This window comes from Garra rufa, chromosome 5, assembly GCF_049309525.1.
Source record: "Garra rufa chromosome 5, GarRuf1.0, whole genome shotgun sequence".
In the NCBI taxonomy this organism is placed as follows: Eukaryota; Metazoa; Chordata; class Actinopteri; order Cypriniformes; family Cyprinidae; genus Garra; species Garra rufa.
In genome coordinates, this window is record NC_133365.1 from 13,301,391 (window position 1) to 13,325,725 (window position 24,335).

Below are 24,335 nucleotides of genomic sequence, written 5' to 3' on the forward strand. Positions count from 1 at the left end.
GATAGACAGAAAGTTGGATGGATGAAAGGAAGTAAGGAAGGAAAGATGGATAGAAAGATGGTTAGAAAAGATGATGGATGGATGGATAGAAAGAATGCTAGAGAGAAAGATGGATGGATGAATGTATGGATGGACAAAGATGGATCGAAAGATGCACTAATGGATAGAAAAATGGATGAATATATATATGGATAGACAAAACGATAGACTGAAAGATGGATTTATGGAAGGATAGATAGATAGATAGTTGTGTCTCCATAGACTGCACTGTTTGTCTGTACAGAACATTTACTGCGCAAAGTTTTGTCATGAGGCCCCAGGTCTTCTTGCTGTTTTCATAATGAACAAGGCAGGGCTCCATTCTGTCGATTCAGCTGTCAGATAGCAAGCAGGGGGTGCCATAGAGAGATGGTAATTAAAACAGGCTGTACTCAGAGCCGGGGGAGAGATAAAGCGGGAGGATAAGATAAAGAAACGGGAGAAAGCAGGACGACTGGGTCTAGAGGATAACAGCCCTGCGCTACAGCCCGTAGATCAATATGATGCTGCCGGACAGCCCGTGACAACTCTAATTGCGGCCCATACAAACCAGGAGGCCTGGGCAGAAACAGAGCTCCTGAGGTCCTCCCAGCAGTCCCTTTTTACTGGATCATTCTTCAAACATCAGGCCAATGCTTTTGGGAAGTCTTCTTATGTGAAAATGACACACAACGCCAGCTAATCAATGTGTAGTGTGGGTTTTAGGGATAAGTGATGTAATTTTCAGATTCGCTTTATAATTGAGGTCACAGTTGTGATTCTCCAGTCTGTTTGTGTCTGACCTCCTGGCTGAAGCCTGGAGTCTTTGCTTTATCTCTCCCTCATCAATAATAAGACAGTGAGTGTCATGCACATTAATGATCTTAAGATCTAATTCATCTCACATGCTCGCAGAGGGACCGGGCACTCAACGCATGAGGCATGGTAATGCGAGACAGCAAAACAATGATGGAAATCACCTCACCTCAATTAGTCTCCAGCACTCAATCTGCATTTCATGCCTGTTTGTTTAGACAAATACAAGAACAAGAACAGCAAGATTTATGCCATTCATTTGCATAATGCAGGATCTAGGGGATGAGATTGTCAACAGACCTAATCAAGACATAAACTAGGAGATGAGTGACAAAAACACAAAGGCTGCATGTCAAATTTTTCATTTTAACCTTAAAGTTTACCACAGTTTATGTGCAGGAAAAAAGTCAGCTTTGAGCTCACGATCTTGGCAAAGTACTAAGGCTTTTATTCAGCCATCCATTCACACAAATATCACCAACCATTATATTCTACTTGAACAATGACTGAACAACAATGGAAAAGGAGTAGCTAAACATTAGTGATTTCTGACTTTGAGTATCCATGTATGTACCAGATGACATCTTCAGACTACACCAATATATAAAAAGAGAAAATTAATGCTTTTTCATTCACCATGGGTCTAGCTTAATGCTTCGCCTCCGAAGTGCTCTCAAGCTCCACAGCTGGGTGTTTTCAAAAGAGCGTCTGGCATTTTCAGCTGGCAAAGAAACGATTGGACATATGCCTTAAATGTAAACTACTCCTGCTACGTGCCAGCAACACTGAAGTAATGCCTTGATATCCGGAGTATATTAATGTCAAGGTTGTAGACCTGCCTCCCAGCAGAACTCTAGAACTAAATGTGCTGTCCATGGTTCTGAAATCAAGGAGTGGCAACAACTCTGAAAATTACTTTGTTTTTGTGAAAATGTAACTGAAAATTTTTTATGAATTTATGCTCTTGAAGAAATGTGAAGAAGGTTGCATATTTATTTAAGAACTGAATCTTTTGTATTCTTTGACATAGGCTTGATATGTATTAAAAGGTAATAATTAGGGGTGTCATTTTTGCATGTTAATTTAGTAAACTTATTATTATAAATGCTGTAAACTAAAAAAAAACACTGTACCAACAGTGCACATTTTAAAGGCCTCCTTTCTCTGACACACTCATTTCTGGTTTTGATGTCTCTACTAATGAGCTGATGACCTGAATCAGGTGTGTTTAATTAAGGTGACATACAAAATGTGCACTGTTCCCATTTTGGATATCTCTTTTATCTGATACACCCATTTCCGGTCTTGGAGTCTCTAATAACAAGCTTATGAGTTTAATGAGATGCTTTAATTGAACCCATGTTCAGCATGCTTTGCTCGAACATTCGTCACGGTGTTAGAACTGGTACACCGTTGTCGCTTGCGAAAACAGATTGGCAGCGCCGTGGGTGCAAACGTGCAGATTAGGAGTCGTAATTTTATTATAAGGTCTGGATTGTTCTTTTTTCAGATTTTCTGGGTTGGTAGATGCACTGGGGACCCGTTTATAGCACTTAAACAAGGAAATGTCATCTTTAATGATGTCACAGATTTACAGGTGTTTTGAAACTGATGCGTGAATGGTGCTTTACCGGTAAAAAAACAAAATATCATTGCCTGTGTCAATGTCATAGGTGAAGTAATTCCAGTAATTTTACGGCAATTTCCTTGTATTACTTTGTAAAAGGGGCTAATGTCATTCTTATCTTTGTCTCCCAGCTTTTGTGAGTGCTCATTTGTGTTATTTTTGCAGCCAAACTCGCCTTGTGTTAATTACCGAACCATGTTTTCACCTTGTTTCAAACTCTTTCCAGCCTAATTGACAACTAAGGATTAATAGAGTGTGACCTTAAACATAGTGAGGAAATACACTGACTACAGAGCATGTTGATCTAATTATGATGATCTGTTTGCTGAAAGTCCAGTTTATATTCAGCTTGGACTCTAATCTTAGGACAGCTCTGTATTGCTTTGATGAGCCTGGCAGTAATATGTTAGGATGTGATTTGCTAACATGTATGGATGCATAACTAATTGGGTCACAACAGAGCACTGCATGCTCTGCAGAGGAAATGAAGCCAGGCTTTTGGAGCAATAAATTGCATACTATATGGCATGTCATATTTTATACAGCATGTATTTTGCACCTTGTGTGAGCTTAAGTGTTTGAACTGCATAGATAAGAGCAATAAGGATGCATGGTAGCTTCATCCGGTGCATTCAGGGAAATGGTAATTTACAGTATATGCCTACTAAGTTAATTAGAAAAACAGACAAATGTCTCTGTGATCATTTGTGTATGGCCAAGACTTGTGTCACTGTATTGAACTATAGCACCATAGCTGACAGTCTGTGCAATGTGTTCATATTACCTGCAGGGATGTCTTTATAGTTTGAACACTCCCTCAGAACTACAAAGCAGCGTCTTAGTGAAAATCTGGAGCTGCCACTGCCAGCCTCAAAGGGAGAAGTTCATGGCTCAGTGCAAAACACAACCCAGATAAAATCATTACCCAGTGCTGAAAACATCTGTCTGATGGTGCAGAACACAAGCTTGTGCTTTAACAACATTGGCCAAGTCATGACATTCGCTTGAGCAGTATGGGGTCTCCGTCTTGGAATAAGACCCTTGGATGATGGGACATCTTTTAGGTGCACTAGATGAAGAAGGGCAAGATGACTTATCTAATAACCCTGCAGAGCTCCAGCAGCAGTACTTTGAGTTATTACCTGTCAAGGATTCAGGACCCCTGGGTTAGCATGACCATCTCTGAAGATTGCATGTGTGTTTCACAAAGGAGAAACACACAGAGAAACTCTGAGACATTATAAGACCACTTGGAGAATTGTATTGGTCAATTTTTAATTGTCAAAACGAAACATTTTCTTGACAAACAGGTTTCTAGCAGATAGGAGCTGGACTACTATGCCTGTTTTCTACAGAGAAAATAGCTGCCTGTTGGCGTTACTGAGATGGCCTCCTTAGAGGGACTTGTATAGACAAGAAATCCGTTTTGGCTGGTAGGATTATCTGATATTTTAAAGACTTATAGAGCAAGACAGTCCTGGTGGTGTGTGTTTGTCATTATTATTTTTATACCTGAGGCGAGTTTCATAAAGGGAACAAAGAAAAGTAGGGATTTAAGTCCAAAACCTGACTTGAAGTAACAAATCAATCAGGGCTAAAGCGGTTCCAAAAACGATTATTTAAGTTTATACAATCTCACTAATTTGACCTAGGTTCAGTGATAATTGATGATAATTTATTGTGCACTCTATTCTTAAAGAAATAGTTCACCCAAAAATTACAATTCTGCAATTCTCACCCTCATGTCGTTTCAAACCCATAAGACCTTTGTTCATCTTTATATGAAAAGGAAGCACACACATGCGTTGTGATACTCTCCACTATAGCGGCTTGCCGCTGCAGATGGGATGAGGAGAAGAAGAGTTGTTGAATAAGGCATTATTTTTGTTTTCTCTACGCACAAAAAGTATTCTCGTAGCTTCGTACAATTATAGTTGAACCCCTGATGTCACATAGAATATTTTACTGGTGTCCTTTCTATGTTTCTGGACCTGGGAACATTTCAGTTGTGTTGCTGTCTACGGAGGGTCAGAAAGTTCTCAGATTTATTAAAAAATATCTTAATTTGTGTTCCGGAGATGAACGAAGGTCTTACGAGTTTGGAATGACATGAGGGTTAATGCAAATATATTTGTGCTGTTTAATTTTGTGTTTCCTCGGTGCATAACTTACATGTTACAGTTATATTCATCTGTAAATATTAGAAAGTCATGCAAATATATGAAAATTGCTGTCAGGAGTGGACGAGGCTTATGCACCTTACTGTATGCATGCATGCTAAAGAGATGGACTGCGATAGAATAGTAGTGCAATAATTCAGAGTAAAATATACATTTTGCTAAAATATTTGTTGTTGGACATTCAATGCAGCTCATGTAGAATTTTAAACCTACAAGTAGAAGCATATTTTTATGATAGCAGTAACTGTAAAGGACTATTGTAATGGGTAAATCAAATGTAAGCTAATACAGTCCTAATTACTAAGCTCAAATGAGTTAATGTGTGTTCCTCTTGCCAGTTAAAATGTTCTTTTATTATTATTAATTATTTAAATTTTTAATTGACTGATTTTACTGCTTTAAACGGCAATTTTAGATTGTAATGCTCTATTGTTCTACTAATAACCATAAAGGGCACAGTTGTCATAAAACCGGAGGGAATTGCTGCATGGCTAGAAGCTAGTAGCAACCATGTTAAAAAATGTTTATATATCTTAAAACAATGGCTTTAAATCTTTGGCACAATACATTAAATGCAGTCGGTTGTAGTCTATATTTTTATTGATTTGATTTATTGTTTAAGTTGCATTTTCTGTATACTTTTATTTTTGGACTGGTTAATCAAGTCAAATAATTGCTGAGAGTTAGCCCCTCCCGGACCACCATAAGTTGCCACAGTGACTGAGGTTGATCTATGTTAAATTAGCTTTGACTGTGAGTATCTTTTACCTTTATATTAGCTGATTATCAGCCTGGCCGATATTGAGCATTTTTATGGTTATCGGTCATTTTCAAAATCGATTTGCCAATAAAATTATGTAAAAGCATTTAAAGAAAGCTTTTGTCAGAGCCTTTGTTATTCTTAATTTTGACATTCATTTTCATTTTTACACCAGACATATAAATGCCAGGCACATAAAATATCAGTTACCTGAAAAAACACATATCAGTCGTTTGTATATCACATATAATTCCTGTTTTTTGTTTGTTTAAACATATAAGGATCTCTTTATGATATAATTTCATGATTTATTTTAAGTAATTATTTATTTATTTAATTTTTTTTTCAGTATCATTTTATATTGATACTTTTTATTCATTATGATATTTGGACAGTTGTATTAACTTGACCTATTTCATTACTCTGAAAGAATATTTAGATGAATTTTAATTATTATTGTTATTAATTAAGAAATTAAAACAACAACAAAAAATCATCCTCGATTAGGTGTATTCAAATCATTGTATATATGCCTATATGTGGATTAATAGCTAGGACAAAGAAAAAAGAAAAAGGGGGAAAAAAATCATCACATCATTGACCCAGATTTCAAAAGGCGCATTTCCTGAGGTTGCTGCACAACCTGAGCAACTGCCAATGGGAAACAGCTTTCTCCGACTTCTTTTGGTGGGTGTTTAGTTAGCTTTGAACAGTGATGGAAGTAAATCCTTTTTTGAACACTTAAAATGTGTCAGAAAGTGATGTATATGATATCAGTTTTCATCATGAGTGTCTCATTGTGTGACTTCATTACACGTATGTGGTTGTGCTGTCTTTTGTCATTTTTACCTGTCTCACAAAGCCATTTCTACCTCTGAAAATGAGAGAAACACAGAATAAAAGAGTAATTGATAGTCTTTGTTGTGAAACCCTTCATACAGGAGCTTTTTTCCCCCACTGAGTATTGTCAGGGTTGTGACTGACGAACTACAGGAGACACAAAGCAGTACATTGAGCAAAAATAATTGCAGACAGTGAAGCCTTTTAGAAAAAGTGTCATGGCATGATTTGTTGCAGGCTCCTACTGTCTGCCTGTGTCTGTGTGTTGACTGACAGACTAGAGACTGAGGGAAGACTTTTTACTTTCATGGCCTTGTGCTCGCATGTCGAAATGAAGAAAAGCACGTTGCATTTTTTTGTTGAAAAATGAGTCTGATGTGAGTGAATGATTTTCGTCTCTTACATTCTTCTCTCCTTTACTTGTAATTGCAGCCTAGTCGGGGCGCTGTTCCAAATCAGTGCATCCTAAATTTGTAAGCATTGCTCAAAACATTAACGATGAAGTTGAATGTTGGAATATTTGTTTGCGATTCACTTCATGCATAATTTAGTATTAGTCACAATGCTCCATTTCCTCTCTTGTGATCGAGTGAGAAATTGTTGCATCTTCTGCATTCTAATTGATTCAGGACAGACTTCAGTGTGCTTTCTCTGGCCCTGTGTTTACATTATAATATACATATACTCAACCAAAATGTACATTTGTAAAAAAAATCACATGTAAGTTTCCTATATTTTGGACTTGATGTTTTGTTATGCTTCCCATTGACTAATATTGTAATTTTACTACGCAAATGAAATCTACCAACACTAACCATAAGATATAAAAACCTGTTTTTTAAGGGTATGAATACTTATGCAATTTATCTACTTTTTTTTTTTTTTTACATTGGTAAGCAAAGTTTGGTAGTAAAGGCAGACTTGTTTTGCTAAAAGTACTCTAAAAACGCGTTTGTAACAATAGAGACTTTCCATTATCTTCTATTATATTTATTCATATTACTCATATTAGTTGATGAGATGCTATGGAAGCCAGTTTCTGCCACTGAATAAAAAAAAAAATAATTCTGACTTTTTTTTGTCAGAATTGCTATTCTGAAAACATACCATTTTTTTTCCACCCTCAGAATTAGACTTTATAACTTGCAATCGTGAGCTTGTATCTCACAATTCTAAAAAAAAAAAAAAAAAAAAAAAAAAAAGTTAGAATTGCGAGATACAAACTCGCATTTGTGAGTAAAAAAAAAAAATCTGAATTGCATGATATAAACTCAATCGTGAGTTCTAAAGTCAGAATAGCAGGATATAAATTTAATATAAATTTTTCACAATTGTGAGTTTATGTCCCACTATTCTGACTTTATAAATTTGTATTACGCAATTCTGAGAAAAAAAGTCAGATTTGTCAAAAGTCAAAATATGTCATTTCCATACCAAAACTACACATTTTACAGTCACCGTTATGCAGATCGAACACAGCGAAAAGCTTTCAACCACAGTGGCCATCCTTCACAAAACTAATATCTACCACAGTTTTATCACAGATAGAATACAAAATGTTTCAATACAAGCATTTCAGTCAAATGGAATTTATGCGATATTTCTAACTTTTCACCCACGGGAGAAAATCAGTCTGCCGCAAAAGTTTAAAATCAGCCCAATTCTGTGGAAAAAATGCTGATTTGGCAACCCTACATCCAACACGAGCTGCATGCAAAGCGATTTAAATCTGATGGTGACTGTAGAAAGCAAAAGCCGAATCCCAGACATTTTGGGCAATTTAGGAATCCCGGGCGCAAAGAGGACATGTCCGGGGAAAAGAGGATATATGGTCACCCTACATTTACACCACATTTTAACATAAATGATCCTAAACACAAGGACTGATACATTTAATCTCATCCAAGGAAACAGTCCACAGCATGTCTTAAAATGTAACTATCGCCTTGGTTTACAGGTACTTCAGGTCAGGTGCTCCACCTGTAATCAACCCCCTCCAGACACGTTTTCCAAAGGACACCATTGTACCAGGCTCCTTCGCTGTCACTCTGACATGGACGCTGCCCAACCGCACCACAGGGGTTTTCAATGTCACCAGCCCCCTCCCAGGAGACTGGTTCCTGGCTGCACACTTACCAAAGGATGAGGGGAAAATCTCCGTCAAGGTGAGTAAAAACACAGAGGATAAAGCAGTCAGTGATCACAGACCCAAAAATGAGAGAATCATTTGTGCTTTTAACCAACGCTAAGCTTGTTGATGATGATAAATGCCTTATGTTCATGGTTGTGCACGTACGTTCCTCTCGGCATTTATGCATTTATAATTGAAGCTGCTCACTTCCGCACAGTCAGTGGGTGGCCTTCATGGGTAGTAATTTAAAAGTGAGCGCTGTGATTTCAGAACTTGTCATAGACTTCTTTTTCAAATGAGATTATATATGCGTTTCCTGTCAGAGTGCTCATTATTTCGCTTGGGTTGTAATCTCAAAGACAATGGCATTTTTCTTTTGCATAATGCCCTGAATACCGTAAATCCCCTAATACAGGCCTGGGCCTTTATTTTACTCAAGCGCATCGCGGTCCAGGCCTTTATTAGAAGGAGGCCAGAATTAGAGGCAGGCCTCAATTTCTATTTGAGCAAAACGAACTACCAGTAGAATAAAAAAAAAGAGATTTTGTGTCTATTTGAACCTATAAAATACTAGGTGCATTAATAATCGCTCCGCTCCAGCTCCGCTCTGGGTTCATAATTTCCCGCTCCACTCCTCGCTCACTGATATCAGAAACACCGCTCCGCGTCAAAAAAAAAAAAAAAAAAAAATGTTTGAAATACAACGGTCCTGTTCATAACACATATTAAAATAAAAAATACTAAAATAAAATAACAGGAGAGTTTGGAACACTAGTGTGCAAACTTTATTCCTACCACATACAAAGCTAATAACATTGTCAGCATTAAAAGAGTATAACTGCTTTATGCCGTGCAAAGTTTGTAATGAAAATAAAAATACATTTTCGTCAGTTATTTTACCTATGAATCGCTGCATTTCTTACAGATGTCTGTTTATTCGAAATCAGATACCATTACATTTGTTTTAATGCATTATTGACAGAGCGATTGCGTGTGAATAAGTGTTGTACCTGTTTAAATCATGCTTTCACCTGAAAATATTCATTATCTAGGAACAAACTAATGCCTTGTGAACTATAATTTACCGCTCATCCATTGCCATCATCATAGCCTTTACATTCTTTCTGATTTGAGTGATCCATCTCTATCAAGCTATCTAAACATGTTTAACATATGAATTCTTGCTTAATATGCAGTTATATTGTAGCCTGGAAAAATCCAGACCCTAATCTATTAAGATTAAGGGTCTGGGATCGAGCAATGAAAACTGCCTAACTCGAGGGGCGGCACCAAGCATGCATTTAAAACTCTCACTGCACGCAATTGGATAACGCCATGACCAATCACAACAATACACGCTTAGCTACCAGCAGAGCTAAATGATGTTTCATTAACAAAGTTCGGGAGAAGGGCGTCAGATACTTAGCGTAAACATCACAAGAGGAGCCCACTCAAGTCAATCAGCGCCATAGGTTTAAATACAGCTGACTCACCTCAATTCACTCGATGGTTTATCAGTAACCCTCCACCACCCCATCTCATCACTCCGAGTTCTCACTACTCCTATTGAGGGGTACTCTGGGTTCGGGCCACTCCCGAGCCCTTCACCGGACAGCACGCCAAACATGCACTACTATTCTCCGGCTAATTATATGTAAGCGTGAACTCGTGAACTGATAGATTAAACTCTTACTGTATCCAGTCGGCAAAACAGTATAAACGTCCTTCTTGCAAAGGAACGATTCGAGTTTTCGGTTTTCTGTTCCTCTTTTATATGAAAAGCCAAGTCTAACTCGTTCGTTGTAGCGGCCAAAGCCGTTTCAAACAACTGGTGTTCATCTGTAGCAACAGCGATCTTTCAAAGTTTACTACATGATTCGGACGTCGCAGCATTGTCGTCATCAGTTTAGCTCGCCTCTGTCCCGCCTACATCAGATACACCGATTTGATTGGTTCCCACAACTGCTTACGTAATGCAGTAACCTGCATCATTGCTCGATGCCAGAGTGTCTTGCAGAGACAATTCAAATTGTGCTCTCGCGAGACCTCTGGATTTCCAGGGCAAAAATCCGCTCCTCCCTCCAATCAAAATTAGACCGCTCCATTCCGCGCTCCGCTCACATACTCTGCTGCCCAGACATACGTTGTTTCTAATAATAGCCCTGGCCGCTATTAGAGACCGGCCATTATTTACCTCAGCTGACAGCGAGACCGGCCAATGTTGGAGACCCGGCCGCTAATGGAATACAGGCCAAATATTAGAGGATTTACGGTATTCATTTATATATATTACATCATGTTAGAAGTGCATTACTTTTTCTAAAATGGTTCATTTTTCTTATTGTTCGCAAAACCTCCCAGTTGTCCGAGTGTGACGTACGTCTCTGCGGTATAAAAGCATGTTTCGAAGTGAAGAATAAAAAACATAATTGTGGGAAAGTGTAGAATTAGCAAGCCATGCTGTGAGACATAAAGAGAGTTTTAAAGTCACAACTGAGTAATAAAAGTCACTTTGTGAGATGTAAAGTTACATTATGACTTATAAAAGTTATAAGTGGGTGAAATTAAGTTTTTTAAAAGGAAATAAAATCCTTTTAATTTTGACTTCATTACTGCCTGACAGCAAAACCATAACTTTCAGAAGTCCAGAGAGCTACTTTTGTTCTACTCAAAAATGGTTGTTCAGTCTTGTAGGCCACAGACATCCAATGTTTTTTTTTTAATCTTTTTTATAATATATAAATTAAATAAATGAATAAGCCATTCATATTGAAACACAAGGGGTCAATAATGCATCATAAGATATGCGTAAATAATAGCATGTCAGCAGTGGCTAAATTACGGCCTAATAATGCTCCCTGCCAGTAAACACAAATGTACAGCAGGTTGTAGTGTTCTTATTAAGAGTATTACTGCCTAGAGGGAATATTAAAATAGGGAAAATCAGCCATTGGAAAGTGTTTTTAAAGCTCATGCTGCTGCGAGTCCACCAGGAAGCACATGGCAATAGACTGGCTCACAGTGGAGAAAGTGCATTTAGTTTCATACATATATAAAATATTTCATGCTGGGCAAGTCTCTTTCATTCATGCCTAATCCTTTTGGCAGTATGCAGTTTTCTTATAAATATAGTGGATACTATTGTATTTTTTGTTTAGAAGTATTGCACGGCAAAGCGTTAAAAATGCAATATAATGAAAGTGATTTGCTTTTTCCATTGTGGGATGTTTCACAGAAATAAGCAGAACCATCAGAGAACCAAGACTATCATAATCAAAAGTTGAATTATTTTTACTTGTTTGTATTATTGTAAATTTGAATTTTATAGATGCTGTCCAAACTCCCCCTAGTGTATATTACACAGACCACACAATCACCTGGTAAAAATTGGATATGCCAAGATTCATCCTATGTCTGCCTTAAAGAGTTATGACTTGATATGTTTCACTGCTTTGTATTTGCATGTAGATACAGAGAACTTGTTTTCTTTGTTTGACTAAGACTCACATCTGCCACATCTTTAGCCAATATCTGACAATTCTATAACATGGAAAAAAGTGCTATTACAATCTGGAAAATAGGCCTGAAATATGATTATGTGCTTACTTTAATTGGATTAGAAAACAACAACAGCCAAAGTGTGTTTTTGGCCTCTAGAACATATATCTTCAAACTGTGCAAGTGAAACTTATAAATGAGATTTAGTTTTTAAAAGAATAGCTCAGTCATAAATGAAAATCGCCATAATTGAATCATCTTTATGCCTTTCCAAACTTTTATGACTTAATTTTTCTGTGGAACACAAGTTGAATATTCATGAGAACTGTCCAGTTTGTGAACAATAACCTGTTGTGAGTCAGATTTTTGCAAGGAATCAGATTCAGTTTACAAAATTTACTGAATCTGAATTTATTCAGTGATTCAGTTAACGGTTTATAGTGCCTTGCGAAATTATTAATACTCCTTCATTTTTTTCACATTTTTTATGTTGCTGCCTTATGTTAAACTGCTTTAAATTACTTTTTTCCACATCAATCTGTTTTTTCAAAACTCTTCTCCAGATGTGTGGCTTGATCTAATCCTGTTTCTGAGCTCTGCAGGCAGTTTTTTTTTTACCTCAGGGTTTTGTATTAGCTCTGATATGCATTTTCAGCTGTTAGACCTTTATTAAGATGTGTGTGCCTTTCCAAATCATGACCTTTCAAATTAATTTGCCACAGGTTAACTTCTCTCGAAGTATAATAACATCTACAAGCAATATAAATGCCCCTGAGCTAAATTTCAACTGTCCCAGATAAGTGTATGAATACTTATGCAATGGAATCATTTAAGATTTTTTTTAAATACATTTTCAAAGATGTTAAATCACAGTTTTTTTGCTTTGCCATTATAGTGTATGGAGTGTAGATTGATGTGAGAAAATAAGTAATTTAAAGCAGTTTAACATAAGGCAGCAACATTACAAAATGTGAAAAAATGAAGGCACTGTATAGAGGAACTTAAATTAAGTCTGTTCCTCACACCAAGCCATCATGTGACATCAAAAGTATTATATCTGATATTTTTATCATATTTTAAGGTGCTTTTATAATCTTTAAAAGCTTTAGTCCCCATAATTGTTCGGAAAAGAGCAACCAGCAAATGAACTGAAACTTCTGTTTTTATGTTCCATGGAAAAAAGAAACTCATATTGGTTTAGAACAACCCAAGGGCATTCTATTTCTTTTTAAGTGATCTTCATTTTACTTAAACAACATCTGTGAAGTGGATCGCATCTAAATGGATCTTACATTGGAGTAAACTTCTCGCATCTTAATTGGAATTCTCACGTTCACAATGGCATTACCTCAATCTCCATCCACAATCTTAAAAAGTCCGCCTCAGCTAAGTTTTGTCCTTCGCTGCGCTTACTTATCTCAGTGCCACCAGGCCCGCACTTCAGCCTTTCTCTTTAATTAACTGCAGCAGGTTTGGTCGTGGTGGAGGCCATTCTCCTGGATTAAGAGCAATAATTCTACTCTGTGTACTCCGCTTTAAGGGCACCGTTTTCCTCTGAGCCCACAGGGTCACACTGCCAGCCAATTAGACAGAGACAAAGCTTGGAACGACGAAGGTTTCCTCCTTTTTGTTGGCCTGGGGAATGACAGCACCTGTGGAGCAGAAAAGCTCATGGCCGAACCTACTGAGGTGGAGTAATTGGAGGAAGTGTGGAAAGCGAGGCCTTGCTTTCCCTGCGGAATACATTTTTTATTTATTATTCTGTGTAGTGTAATGGGGGTTATGTTGTGTTGGACTTCTGCTTTGTTGAAGGGGCTTGTAGGCATTTGATTGTGCCACAAACTGTGCCTGCATGGTGAGCTATCACAAATTTACTCTGCGGGCCATCTTGGTAATGTACCCGGGCATCAATTTTTCATGTGTACAGTATGCAATAAGCTCCTATTTGCTTAAGGGGCTTGTTCACGCAAAAATGAAAATTACCCCATGATTTACTCACCCTCAAGCCATCCTAGGTGTGTATGACTTTCTTCTTTCAGATGAATACAGTCGGAGTTATATTTAAAAATGCCCTAGCTCTTCCAAGCTTTATAATGACAATGAATGGGCGTTGAGATTTTGAAGTCCAATACAATGCATTCAGACCATCATAAAAAGCACTCCACATGGCTCCGAGGGTAAATAAGACCTGATGAAGTGAATTGATGCATTTGTGTAACAAAAATATCCGTATTTAAAAAAAAACAAAAAAACAAAAAAACTGTAATCTCTAGCTTCTGCTAACTATGTATGTTGCATGACAGAGTGGCATTTCAGCAGATGCTCTGCTAAAAAGTGACCAGTGTTAATTTCGCTGAGGAATAATTTTCACCATACATTTCATCAATGACGAAAACAAGACGATAATGAAACAAAAGCTCTTTTGAATGACAAGAACAATGACGAAAATCTTCTGACATTTTCGTCAACGAATAAAAACAAGACAAAATCGTTAGGGAGTGATGATTTGGGAAGAGATTGATTCAGAACGAATCTGCTGCGTGGTTAGGAGGTTAGATGTGTATATTTGAACTGTATCATAGACTATTGATCTATCCAGTGATGTATGTCTCATAAAATGTTAAAAAATGTCAATATGTGGGAGTAAGAGAAGAGCAGACATATGGATAAATTTGACGACGCAAAAGAGAGCTCAATTTGGTCCAGTTTTCTGAGCACAGACACTGAAGCAGCACCTCTCACACAGCACACCGAGTACTCTTTCGCATCTAATGAATGGAAAAAACCCCACAAAATTATGTTGATCAGTCCGTTTTGATGAACATTTACGTGAACACACTCAGTTATGTCTTACATCAATGCAAACAGTTGGGAGAATATTGGATGTTTATCATCCGTGCATTCGGTTTTAAAGAGACAGCAGCCTAATTTAGTTGCCATCGTCTATGGCATTGATGTTAATTAAGCAACAAAAGAATGACAGAAAATCACTCACTGCTCTTCACTGAATCTCTTTAGTAGCCCTAATACAGATTATTTCTAAATTTATTTACATAAATAAATGTCTGTTTGAAAAAAAAAATTAAGAATGTGGTAAACAAGTTGTTATTAAGAATGCATAATTACACTATATAACCATTGGCATTTCATTGAAAAGAAGAACATGTTGTTGTGTCTTTATGAGAAAATGGTTTCATTAATTTTAATATAAAGGCAATGTTGCGTGTCACAGCAGTTAAATCTGTGTCTAACGTGATAAAACCTTAAAGGCAAACCTATACAATGACTTTGTTAATTTTAGAGAAATGTTTAATAAATGCATCACACTGTAACGTTAACCTATTCGATTTTAGTCTACTAAATTTACTGTAGACTTGGTTGTCTAAAATGTAATGATATTTAGTCGACTAAAACTAAACATTAAAGGTAGGGGTGAGCGGGGCACAACCTAACGCGGGGTTCATTTTAACATACGTCGTTCAAATATTTACACACAAGCTAGCATAACCAAATTTACGGTATTTACTAGTTGCCATAGCAACACTATGCAGAGAAAAAAGAGCGCTAAAAAAAGCATTTTGAAAATATCGCTGAATATTTATTTTACCATAGTAAAAGTACATTTCTGGCTGAAGTAAACTTTTCATTTCAGTTTTTAGCATTCACTTAAAATTAGACAAGACTGCTATTATTTTAATCTCCAATTTGTTATTTATCAGTTTATTAATGCTTGGCAAACCAGCAGAAGACACTAACCTGTTTTAAACTCCAGTCGCGCAGCTGGGGAACGTTGTAACACTGTGTTACAATATGCCCCGCTGTTATTAAACTATGCTATTCAATGACATTAGCGATGCAATTTACACTATTTACTTCTAAGGATTTTGATAAGAAACCACAAGAAACGGGTGAATAAAGGCTGGCAATCAATGTTTAATGTTCAGATGTTATTATTTCAAGAAATGTAAAGCATTTTGGCTGGTTTATGTGTGTCGTGTTCTATGAGAGCTGTGTGTGGAGAGAGGGGAGTGTTTTTCTGAATGTCTAAATGTGTTTCATCTATTTGTCCACATTGTTTTGAACTACTGTACAGCTGTGTGTTGCGATCAGGGCCGTTCAAAGCATTGTTGCGATGTGTTCATTGTCATTGTCATTTTTTTTTTTTTTTACTTTTTAAGCTGTCATATGGTCGTGTTACAACGTGCCCCTCAGATGTTACAATGTACCCCACCTATGGGGCATGTTGTCACATTTCACTTCCTTTCTTTTGAGGTAAATAACGAAAAACGTATACACTGTAAATATGAAACAAAGCGATATATTTGTACTAGACAAGTGTGAAAATAATGTGGATAAAAATTGTACTCTGAACCCCAAGTGGATTTACATAAACCGCGAAATTCAAAAAGTGTTAGGTTGTGCCCCGCTCTCCCCTAAAAACAATTCAGATGACTAAAATATGACTAAAACTAAATGACATTTTAGTCAAAAGACTATGACCAAGACTACATCAAAATTTGTTGTCAAAATTAGCACTGGAAGTGATGAACACAGAAGCGCAGTTGAGAGAGAAATACAAAACACAGAGTATGAATTAGAAGTACGAAATGAGGATTTGTATAGAAAAATGTTGGAGGATTTCCATACAAGCCGAAATCTTTATTGCCCTAGAACGCCATTCTCTCTAGAGATTATGGTTTATAAAGTTTTAAATATGGATATTTTTCTTACACAAACGCATCGATTCACTTCAGGAGGCCTTTATTAAGCCCCTGGAGCCGTGTGGAGAACTTTTTAAGATGGATGCACTTTATTTTGCTTTAAAATCTGATTGTTTGAAATGATTGTTTTTGTAAATTCTTAAAACCCCATCTTGAAATTCGCATCATGATCGTAGACTGTTACGACCCAAGTACAAGCCCGTAACTGACTGTCAAGTAACAGCTTGCAGGATCGAAGCTCCATGGACACATGGTGCACAGAGGTGAATCTCAGCAGAGCAAAGCTGCAGCAGCCCCCAGCAAAGTGCAAGTCTGTTCTCTGAGCTGATGAGCTCCACAGTGTCTGTGAGGCTAATCAGGGAGCAGCCGGACCCTGCTCTGCAGGCGCACAGTCACACAAGCAGATGGCCAATTGTAGAGAGAAAGAGAGAGAGAGAGGGAGGATAGGAAGGAAGAAAGAAGGGGGATGAGTAAGAGTCAAGCACGTAGTAAAGATCAGCCGGCCGTCTCTGCTGGAAGAAGCTGCCACAGTGGATAAGCAGCGACCAGAAGCAGAGCATCCTGACAGTTTGCCTTGCACTAACTAAACTCTCGGAGTAAATCAATAAACTAATTGGAAACTGTCAGCACTTGGAGATATGTTATCGTTCAGTGCATCTTTGTTGTTTTGGGGTAAGGTCTACACAAGTGGGAAGGGGGTGCTGTCAGGTTTGTGGTTGTTTATCTCTGTATTGAATTTTTTTTAAAGATAGTGAATGGGCCAAAACACATTCTAGATTTTCTGTGTTATTAAGGTGTGCAAGGGTCAGTAAATGGCAGTGTTCTTGTTTAATGAAATTCCCTATAATTCCCACCCATTCACTGGGGTTATTTGTAGACAGTGTTTGCTAGGAAGGAGGAGAAGGTCAGCCATTTTAATCAGATAATGATCTATGAGTTTAGTCAGTTGGTTAATGGTGAGGTGTGCATTTTTAAAAATGGTAAAATCCTCAGCTTGCCAGTTTAATACACTCAGACTGGAAGGTTGTTCAGAGGTTGAGTCCTCTTAAAGGGAAAGTCCACCCAAAAATTCACCCAAAAATGAAAATACTGTCATTAGTTACTCACTCTCATGTTGTTCCAAACCTGTAAGACCATCATTCATCTTCAAAACACTAATTAAGATATTTTTGATGAAATCTTTAAAATAGTCCATGTGACATCAGTGGTTCAACCATAATTTTATGAAGCTATGAGAATGCTTTTTGTGTGCAAAGAAAACAAAAATAGCGACTTTATTCAACAATCATGCATATGTTGTGGTTCTCTCATTAACATGCATTAAAGACTGACATGGAAGAGAAGTCATTATTTTGTTTTCTTTGCACACAAAAAGGTTTTCTCGTAGTTTTCTTATAGCTTCATAACATTACTGTTGAACCACTGATGTCACGCGGACTATTTTAATGATGTCCTTACTACCTTTCTGGGCCTGGGAATGTTTCAGTTGCATTTTGTGTTCTGAAGATGAACGAAGGTCTTACGGGTTTTGAAAAACAAGACTGAGTAATTAATGACAGAATTTTCATGTTTGGGTGAGCTATGCCTTTTTTAATATTGAAAATATGGTTTTGTTTGTACCTTGTCCAGCTTGACATACCAGCACTGTCTCAGTCAATGCGTTTGATGTTACAAATCTTTTTTAAACTGTAAATAGTTTTAATATTCAGGTTTTTTTTTACAAAAATGATGGGAAAACTTCACCTTTAAAGGATAGTTCATGCTCATCATTTAGTCACAAAGTGAATGTCAGCGGGCAGATCAGAGTTATATTGACTTTCATTGTATGGAAAATATAGTTGAAAGACTCAAATTTTTCATGCAGAACAACATGAGGGTGAGTAAATTATGAGTTTTCATTTTTTCTGAACTGTCCCTTTAATGTAATTGCATTTTCTGTAAACAGATCTGAGCTTTACCTTTCTGATAGTATCCTATCTTTTGACAGATAATTTTTTTCATCTAATTATAGAGCTGTCACGATATCAGTTTTTTACCACACGATTATTGTGGCCAAACAAATTCAAGTAGTTAAAGTATTATCACAATATCTATTAAAATATGAAGAAAATCAATAACGCTATCATTAAAATTAATCTTTAGCTTTGTTTATTTAGTTTTTTCTCTTTTTTGCTCAAAAATCAAGCTCGGAATACGACTGCAGGGAGGCGGTTAGAGAGTTTGTAACCATAATACAAAAATAGCTTGGTGTTGATCGGCACATCCTGCAGACTGCAGTCTTAACACCTTGTGTTTACGGATTCCAAAAACTCCCACACTGATGAGCTAACTTTCTTGGGTGCAGGTAGAGTGTCTCTTTTTCATCTGTCATCTCCTTCAACATGATTTTGAGCACCAGTCGCTACACACTGCGCCATCTGCTGTTTTCTGTTTTATGAGGAGTGGCAACCAGCATTTAGGGTTAGTTCATGTCATTTCAAACCTGTAAGACCTTTGTTCATCTTCGTAACAAAAATTAAGATATTTTTGAGGAAATCTGAGAGATTTCTGACCCTGCATACATTCTTAAAAATAAAGGTGCTTCAAAAGGTTCTTCAAGCGATGCCATAGAATAACCATTTTTGGTTCCACAAAGAACCATCCAGTCAAAGGTTCTTTAAAGAACCATTTCTTGCTTATCTTTAAGAGTGTAGACAGCAACACAACACTGACACATTCAAGGTTAAGAAAGGTAGTAAGGACATCAATAAAATAGTCCATGTGACATCAGTGTTTCAGCCTTAACCTTGGATTGTGGTTCTCTAATGAATGCTCGTCAAAAACTGACACGAAAGAGAAGAAATTGTTGAATAAGTCAGGTTTTTTTGTAGCTTCATAAAATTACAGTTCAACCACTGATGTCACATGGACTATTTTAATGATGTCCGTACTACCTTTCTGGGTCTTGAACATGTCAGTCGCATTGCTGTCTATCTGGGTCAATACAGTTTAGGGTATGTCTAAAAACTCCCATCTCGTTTTCTTCTTCAACTTCAAAATCATCCTACATCACTGCAGAAGTACCGACCCAGTGTTTACAAAGTGAACATACAAAGAAGATCAAACAGCCTTTACAAAAAAAGGTAAAACAGCATTGTAGGATGATTTTGAAGTTGAAGACGAAAACGAGATACAAGTTTTTCGACATACCCTAACTGCATTGACCTGAATTACACAGACTATGCATGCGCATGCACATCACAGAGACAAGACAAGACGAGCATTTGAGGTTAAAAAGTATATAAATTGTCAATTTGTTAAGAAAATAACCGATTGTTTCGCTAGATAAGACCCTTCATCCTCGGCTGGGATCATTTAGAGGCCCTTGAAGCTGCATTTAAACAAAAATTTGAATTTTGGAAGTTCAAACTTGGGGGCACTATAAAAATTGATTAGAAATCCTGAAATGTTTTCTCAAAAAACAAAGGGAACAAGGGGGTGAGTGCATTATCTGTACATTTTTATTCTGAAAGTGAACTCATCCTTTAATGATGTTATTATATGTGTATTAACACAATATCAATATATACTTTTTTAAATATCATGGTTGTTGTCAATACTATATTGTGAATGCAAAGTGAAAAGTAGTAGCTACAACCACCCAGCTGTTGTAAGAAGTGGAAAAGCAGAACTTTTCTGTCATCACTGATTTATTTCTGGACTTGGGAGCTAAAGCACAGAACAGAAGTGGAGAATTGTGGGAGATATGCGGGGGAACACCAGCCTGCAGTTCTTTGACAAAGATAAATGTTTTTCATACCAGGCCGAAAAGCTACGCTCAGATGCCTTGGTGCCTTATATGCCACCGGTTCATGCTCAAGCATTTTTTCAAGTACTAGCCTGTCAATTAGATTAGCAGACACATGTTTAGAATCCACCGTGATCCTACATGATAAAGAAATCTTTTTCTCATTGGCCATATGGACTCCTCCTCATTGTTCTGCATGAGCAGCGTGTCAGAGATATTATCCCTCACACAGCTGGAGACCACATTAAACATGCAAAATGCCAACAACAGTCCGCTATCAATTCTGTGTGCTGTTTGGTGCTCTGCACGCGTGCACAGAGGGCTCTAATTATTTCACTAGTTGCTCAAAGTTGCCAAATTTGTGCTGTGAAAAGGGAAGCAATTATTTGCATCTTTTTCTCTCTCTCTCTTCCTTTGTCTGCGCTGTGTGTCTGCTCTGGCACATGAGTTGCAAACATCCCCCCTAATCAAATCAGATCAATGAAGAATTGTAAGATGGCAGAGGCGTCACGAGTTGACAAATCTTGCATGTCAGACACAATGCAAAAAGCACGGGGCGGATGGAAGCGGGGTGGGGGTACAGAAGCAAGGCCGTGTCTGCCTCCACCAGCGCCAGCTGTGCCTGCTATATGTATGCAGCCATGGACAAACAACAGATGGGGCTTCTTCACAAGTTTGTTATTTAATGGTCGCTGTTTTGCTTTTCCATCCTTTTTATCCCACCTACAACTCCAATCTGCCATTTCAAGCTAAAAACTGATGTTTTTAATTGGTTACGTGTAGATTTTGTAGTAGTAATTCAATATGTTTGGATAAAATATTGCATCAAGGGCAGAAGGACATTATTACTTAATAAACACACATATATAAATTAAACTTAAATACTTGCTTATTACTAACTTTTGGCCTTTGGCAGGCATTATAGAATTTAAGAACAATTTTCTCCCACAGGCAACCTGTTAAATTGATTATTTTACATCTTTTTATACTTGTAGATTTATTTTTCATATTTACATTTTCATTCAAAACTTTACCAGTATATTTAATATACTCTGCTGGCCAAGATCAGTAAGATTTTTAATGTATTTTAAATAAGTTTCTAGTTCTCATCAAGGCTGCATTTATTAAATAAAAAATACAGAAAAAAATGGTACATTGTGAAATATTATTATGATGTAAAATAACGTTCTTCTATTTTAATATACATTAAAAATCGAATTTATTTCTGTGATCAAAGCTGAATTTTTCAGCATCATTACTCCAGTATTCAGTGTCACGTGATCCTTCAGAAATCATTCTAATATGCTGATTTATTATCAGTTCTGGAAACAGTCGTGTTGTTTGATATTTTTTTGGAGCATGTGATACTTTTTTCAAGATTCTTTGATGAATTAAAAGTTAAAAGAACAGCATTTATTTGAAATAGAAATCTTATCTAATAATATACACTACTTTTCAAAAGTAGTAACATTTTTATTCTTTCTTTTTTTTTTTGAAAGAAATTAATACTTTTATTTAGCAAGGATGTGTTAAATTGATTAAAAGTGATAGCAAAGACTTATATTGTTAGAAAAGAATAATTTGAATAAATGCTGTTCTTTGTGACTTTTTATTCATCAAAGAATCCTGAAAAAAGTATCACAGGTTCCAAAAAAATATTTGGTAGCACAACTGTTGCCAATGTAGATAATTCTAATAATAAAGCAGCATTTTAGAAAGATTTCTGAAGGATCATGTGACCCTGCAGACCGGAGTAATGGCTGATGAAAATTTAGCTTTGCATCACTGAATTAAAAAAAAAAGTATTTTAAAATAGAAACCATTATTTTATATTATTTTATTAAATAAATGTGGTCTTGATGAGCATAACATACATCTTTAAAAAACATTACAAGCACATTATAAAAATACCTTTATTCAACAAGGATGCATTAGTAAAATCAAGTGTCAGTAAAGACATTTAAAATGTTACAAATATTTATATTTCAAATAAATTCTGTTCTTTTGAACTTTTTAGTCAGTAAAGAATCCTGAATACATTTAATCACGTTTCCTCAAAAATATTAAGCAGCACAGTTTTCAACATTGTCAATCCTAAGAAAATTTTCTTGAAATTTGAAGCATTTTAGAGTCTTTTGAAATAGAAATCTCTAATAATCATAATAGTAATAAATAAATTACAATAAATTACATTTAAAACTATATGTCTTAATTAGCATGTAAATACATTGTATGGATCAAAAATATTGTTATATTTTTCTTTTATGCCAAAAATCATTAGGATATTAAAGGGGCTATATGTAACTTTCTGAAATCTAAACTCGCGACTGACACCTGTGGCCAAAAAACGGAACTGCTCTTCCTTTCTGCTCGCTCTCGCAGCGCGCGCTCGTACGTACACACTTCACAAGTCATCCGCTGCAAAGAAGTCAACATTATGTTTACAGAGGTAAGAACAGTCAAATACATATATTGTTTGAGAAACTAAGTTTGTTTGCAATATATATGACTAGCGGTGGGGGCAGAGTGATCTGAAACGTTTAACATGAACGCGCTTGACGTCACATCCGCGCGAAAAATCCAACCCGACAGAAAATAGGAAAAATAGGATACAGGCTTTTAGGTGCACCCACTGTGAGCTGTCCTAACAAATACATCAATGGAAAGCTTATTTATTCAGCTTTTAGATGATGTACAACTATCTGTACATTTATTATTTACATTCATATTATTGTGTTCATATTATTTTGTCAAAATGTTGTTCTTCTCTAATTGTGTGTTTAGCTGTATTACTGTGTGTGTGTGTGTGTGTGTGTGTGTGTGTGTGTGTGTGTGTGTGTGTGTGTGTGTGAGTATACCTGGCCATTAAAACTCTTTCTGATTTCTGTATACTGCACAGTTAAGAAAAAAAGTAAAACTGAAACAACATTTAGTACATTATAATTCAGTTTTCTGTTAAAAAAACTGCACATCAAAAAGTACATTTTCAAAGTTGGTGCTCATCCATCACACTGGAAATGAAAGTCACAATAAAGACATTGCATTTGGTTGTATACTGCTGATGGCAAATCTACTGTAGTTCATCTCAGGCGACCAAGATTAACTAGTTAGTTTGACCCTAGTAGCCTCAACTGGTTGATAACATAACTACACATCCCTGTATTATATAGTCACCTGGGTAGTTTATATACGGTATATGTATTATTAGAGCAATAGTAGGAGTTGTGTGCTAGGAAAAGCAAACTGCATGGCAGTCTATGAAAAATCCTTTGCTTTTGAAGGGAAACAAAAGGGTTATTGAAGCCATCAATGAATTGTTCTTTGCATGTCCAAGTAAATACTTTACTTATTACCTAGAAGACAGACCTGACACCTTGAGACTATCTTAGTTCTGGTGTATGGCTGCTGAAGTGATTTGCAGAGCGGTTCATGCTGAAATGAATGAGTTTTCTAATCAAGCTGAGAGGGAATTAGACCTTGATAATACACCAGAGATAATGAGCGACATATGACTCAGAAATCCGTCTATGCGGTGACACCTGCCCAGTGGTGCAAATCCACCAAATAGACCTTAATGAAATGAGAATGTGTTCTGCCACCATTACAACACATACCTCCAGTGTGTAAAGCCTACTTATGAAGTTTCAGAGATTAGGTGCATTGAGCATTAGAGCAAATGATGAAAAATATGTGGGTTTGATTAGCTGCTTCTTCTGAAATATTGATATTGATGTTTACTGTCATCATGAAAGCGGGAAAGAATAAATGGTGGATGAATTGCTTGCTTCTTCCGTGGGACGTCGTCAGTGCGCTGGCCAGGGAGTCAGCCGTTACTAAGGTGTCCCGTTGTCAAAATCACTCGAGTGCACTGAAATGTGCAATCCCTTGAAAATACCCAGACTGCGTCGGCAGCTCATTATATTCACTAACCAGAAATATCTTTGTAAATCTTTAAAG

At 36.7% G+C, this 24,335-nt stretch overlaps 1 protein-coding gene across 1 annotated transcript in view; it reads left to right on the forward strand.

Moving 5' to 3' along the window:
• tmem8b (transmembrane protein 8B) overlaps nt 1-24,335 on the forward strand; it is a 183,651-nt gene that overhangs the window by 72,181 nt on the left and 87,135 nt on the right. Inside the window, exon 3 of the mRNA XM_073840667.1 lies at nt 8,199-8,406. Coding sequence (XP_073696768.1) covers nt 8,199-8,406 — 208 coding nt within the window. The remainder of the gene's footprint in view (nt 1-8,198; nt 8,407-24,335) is intronic.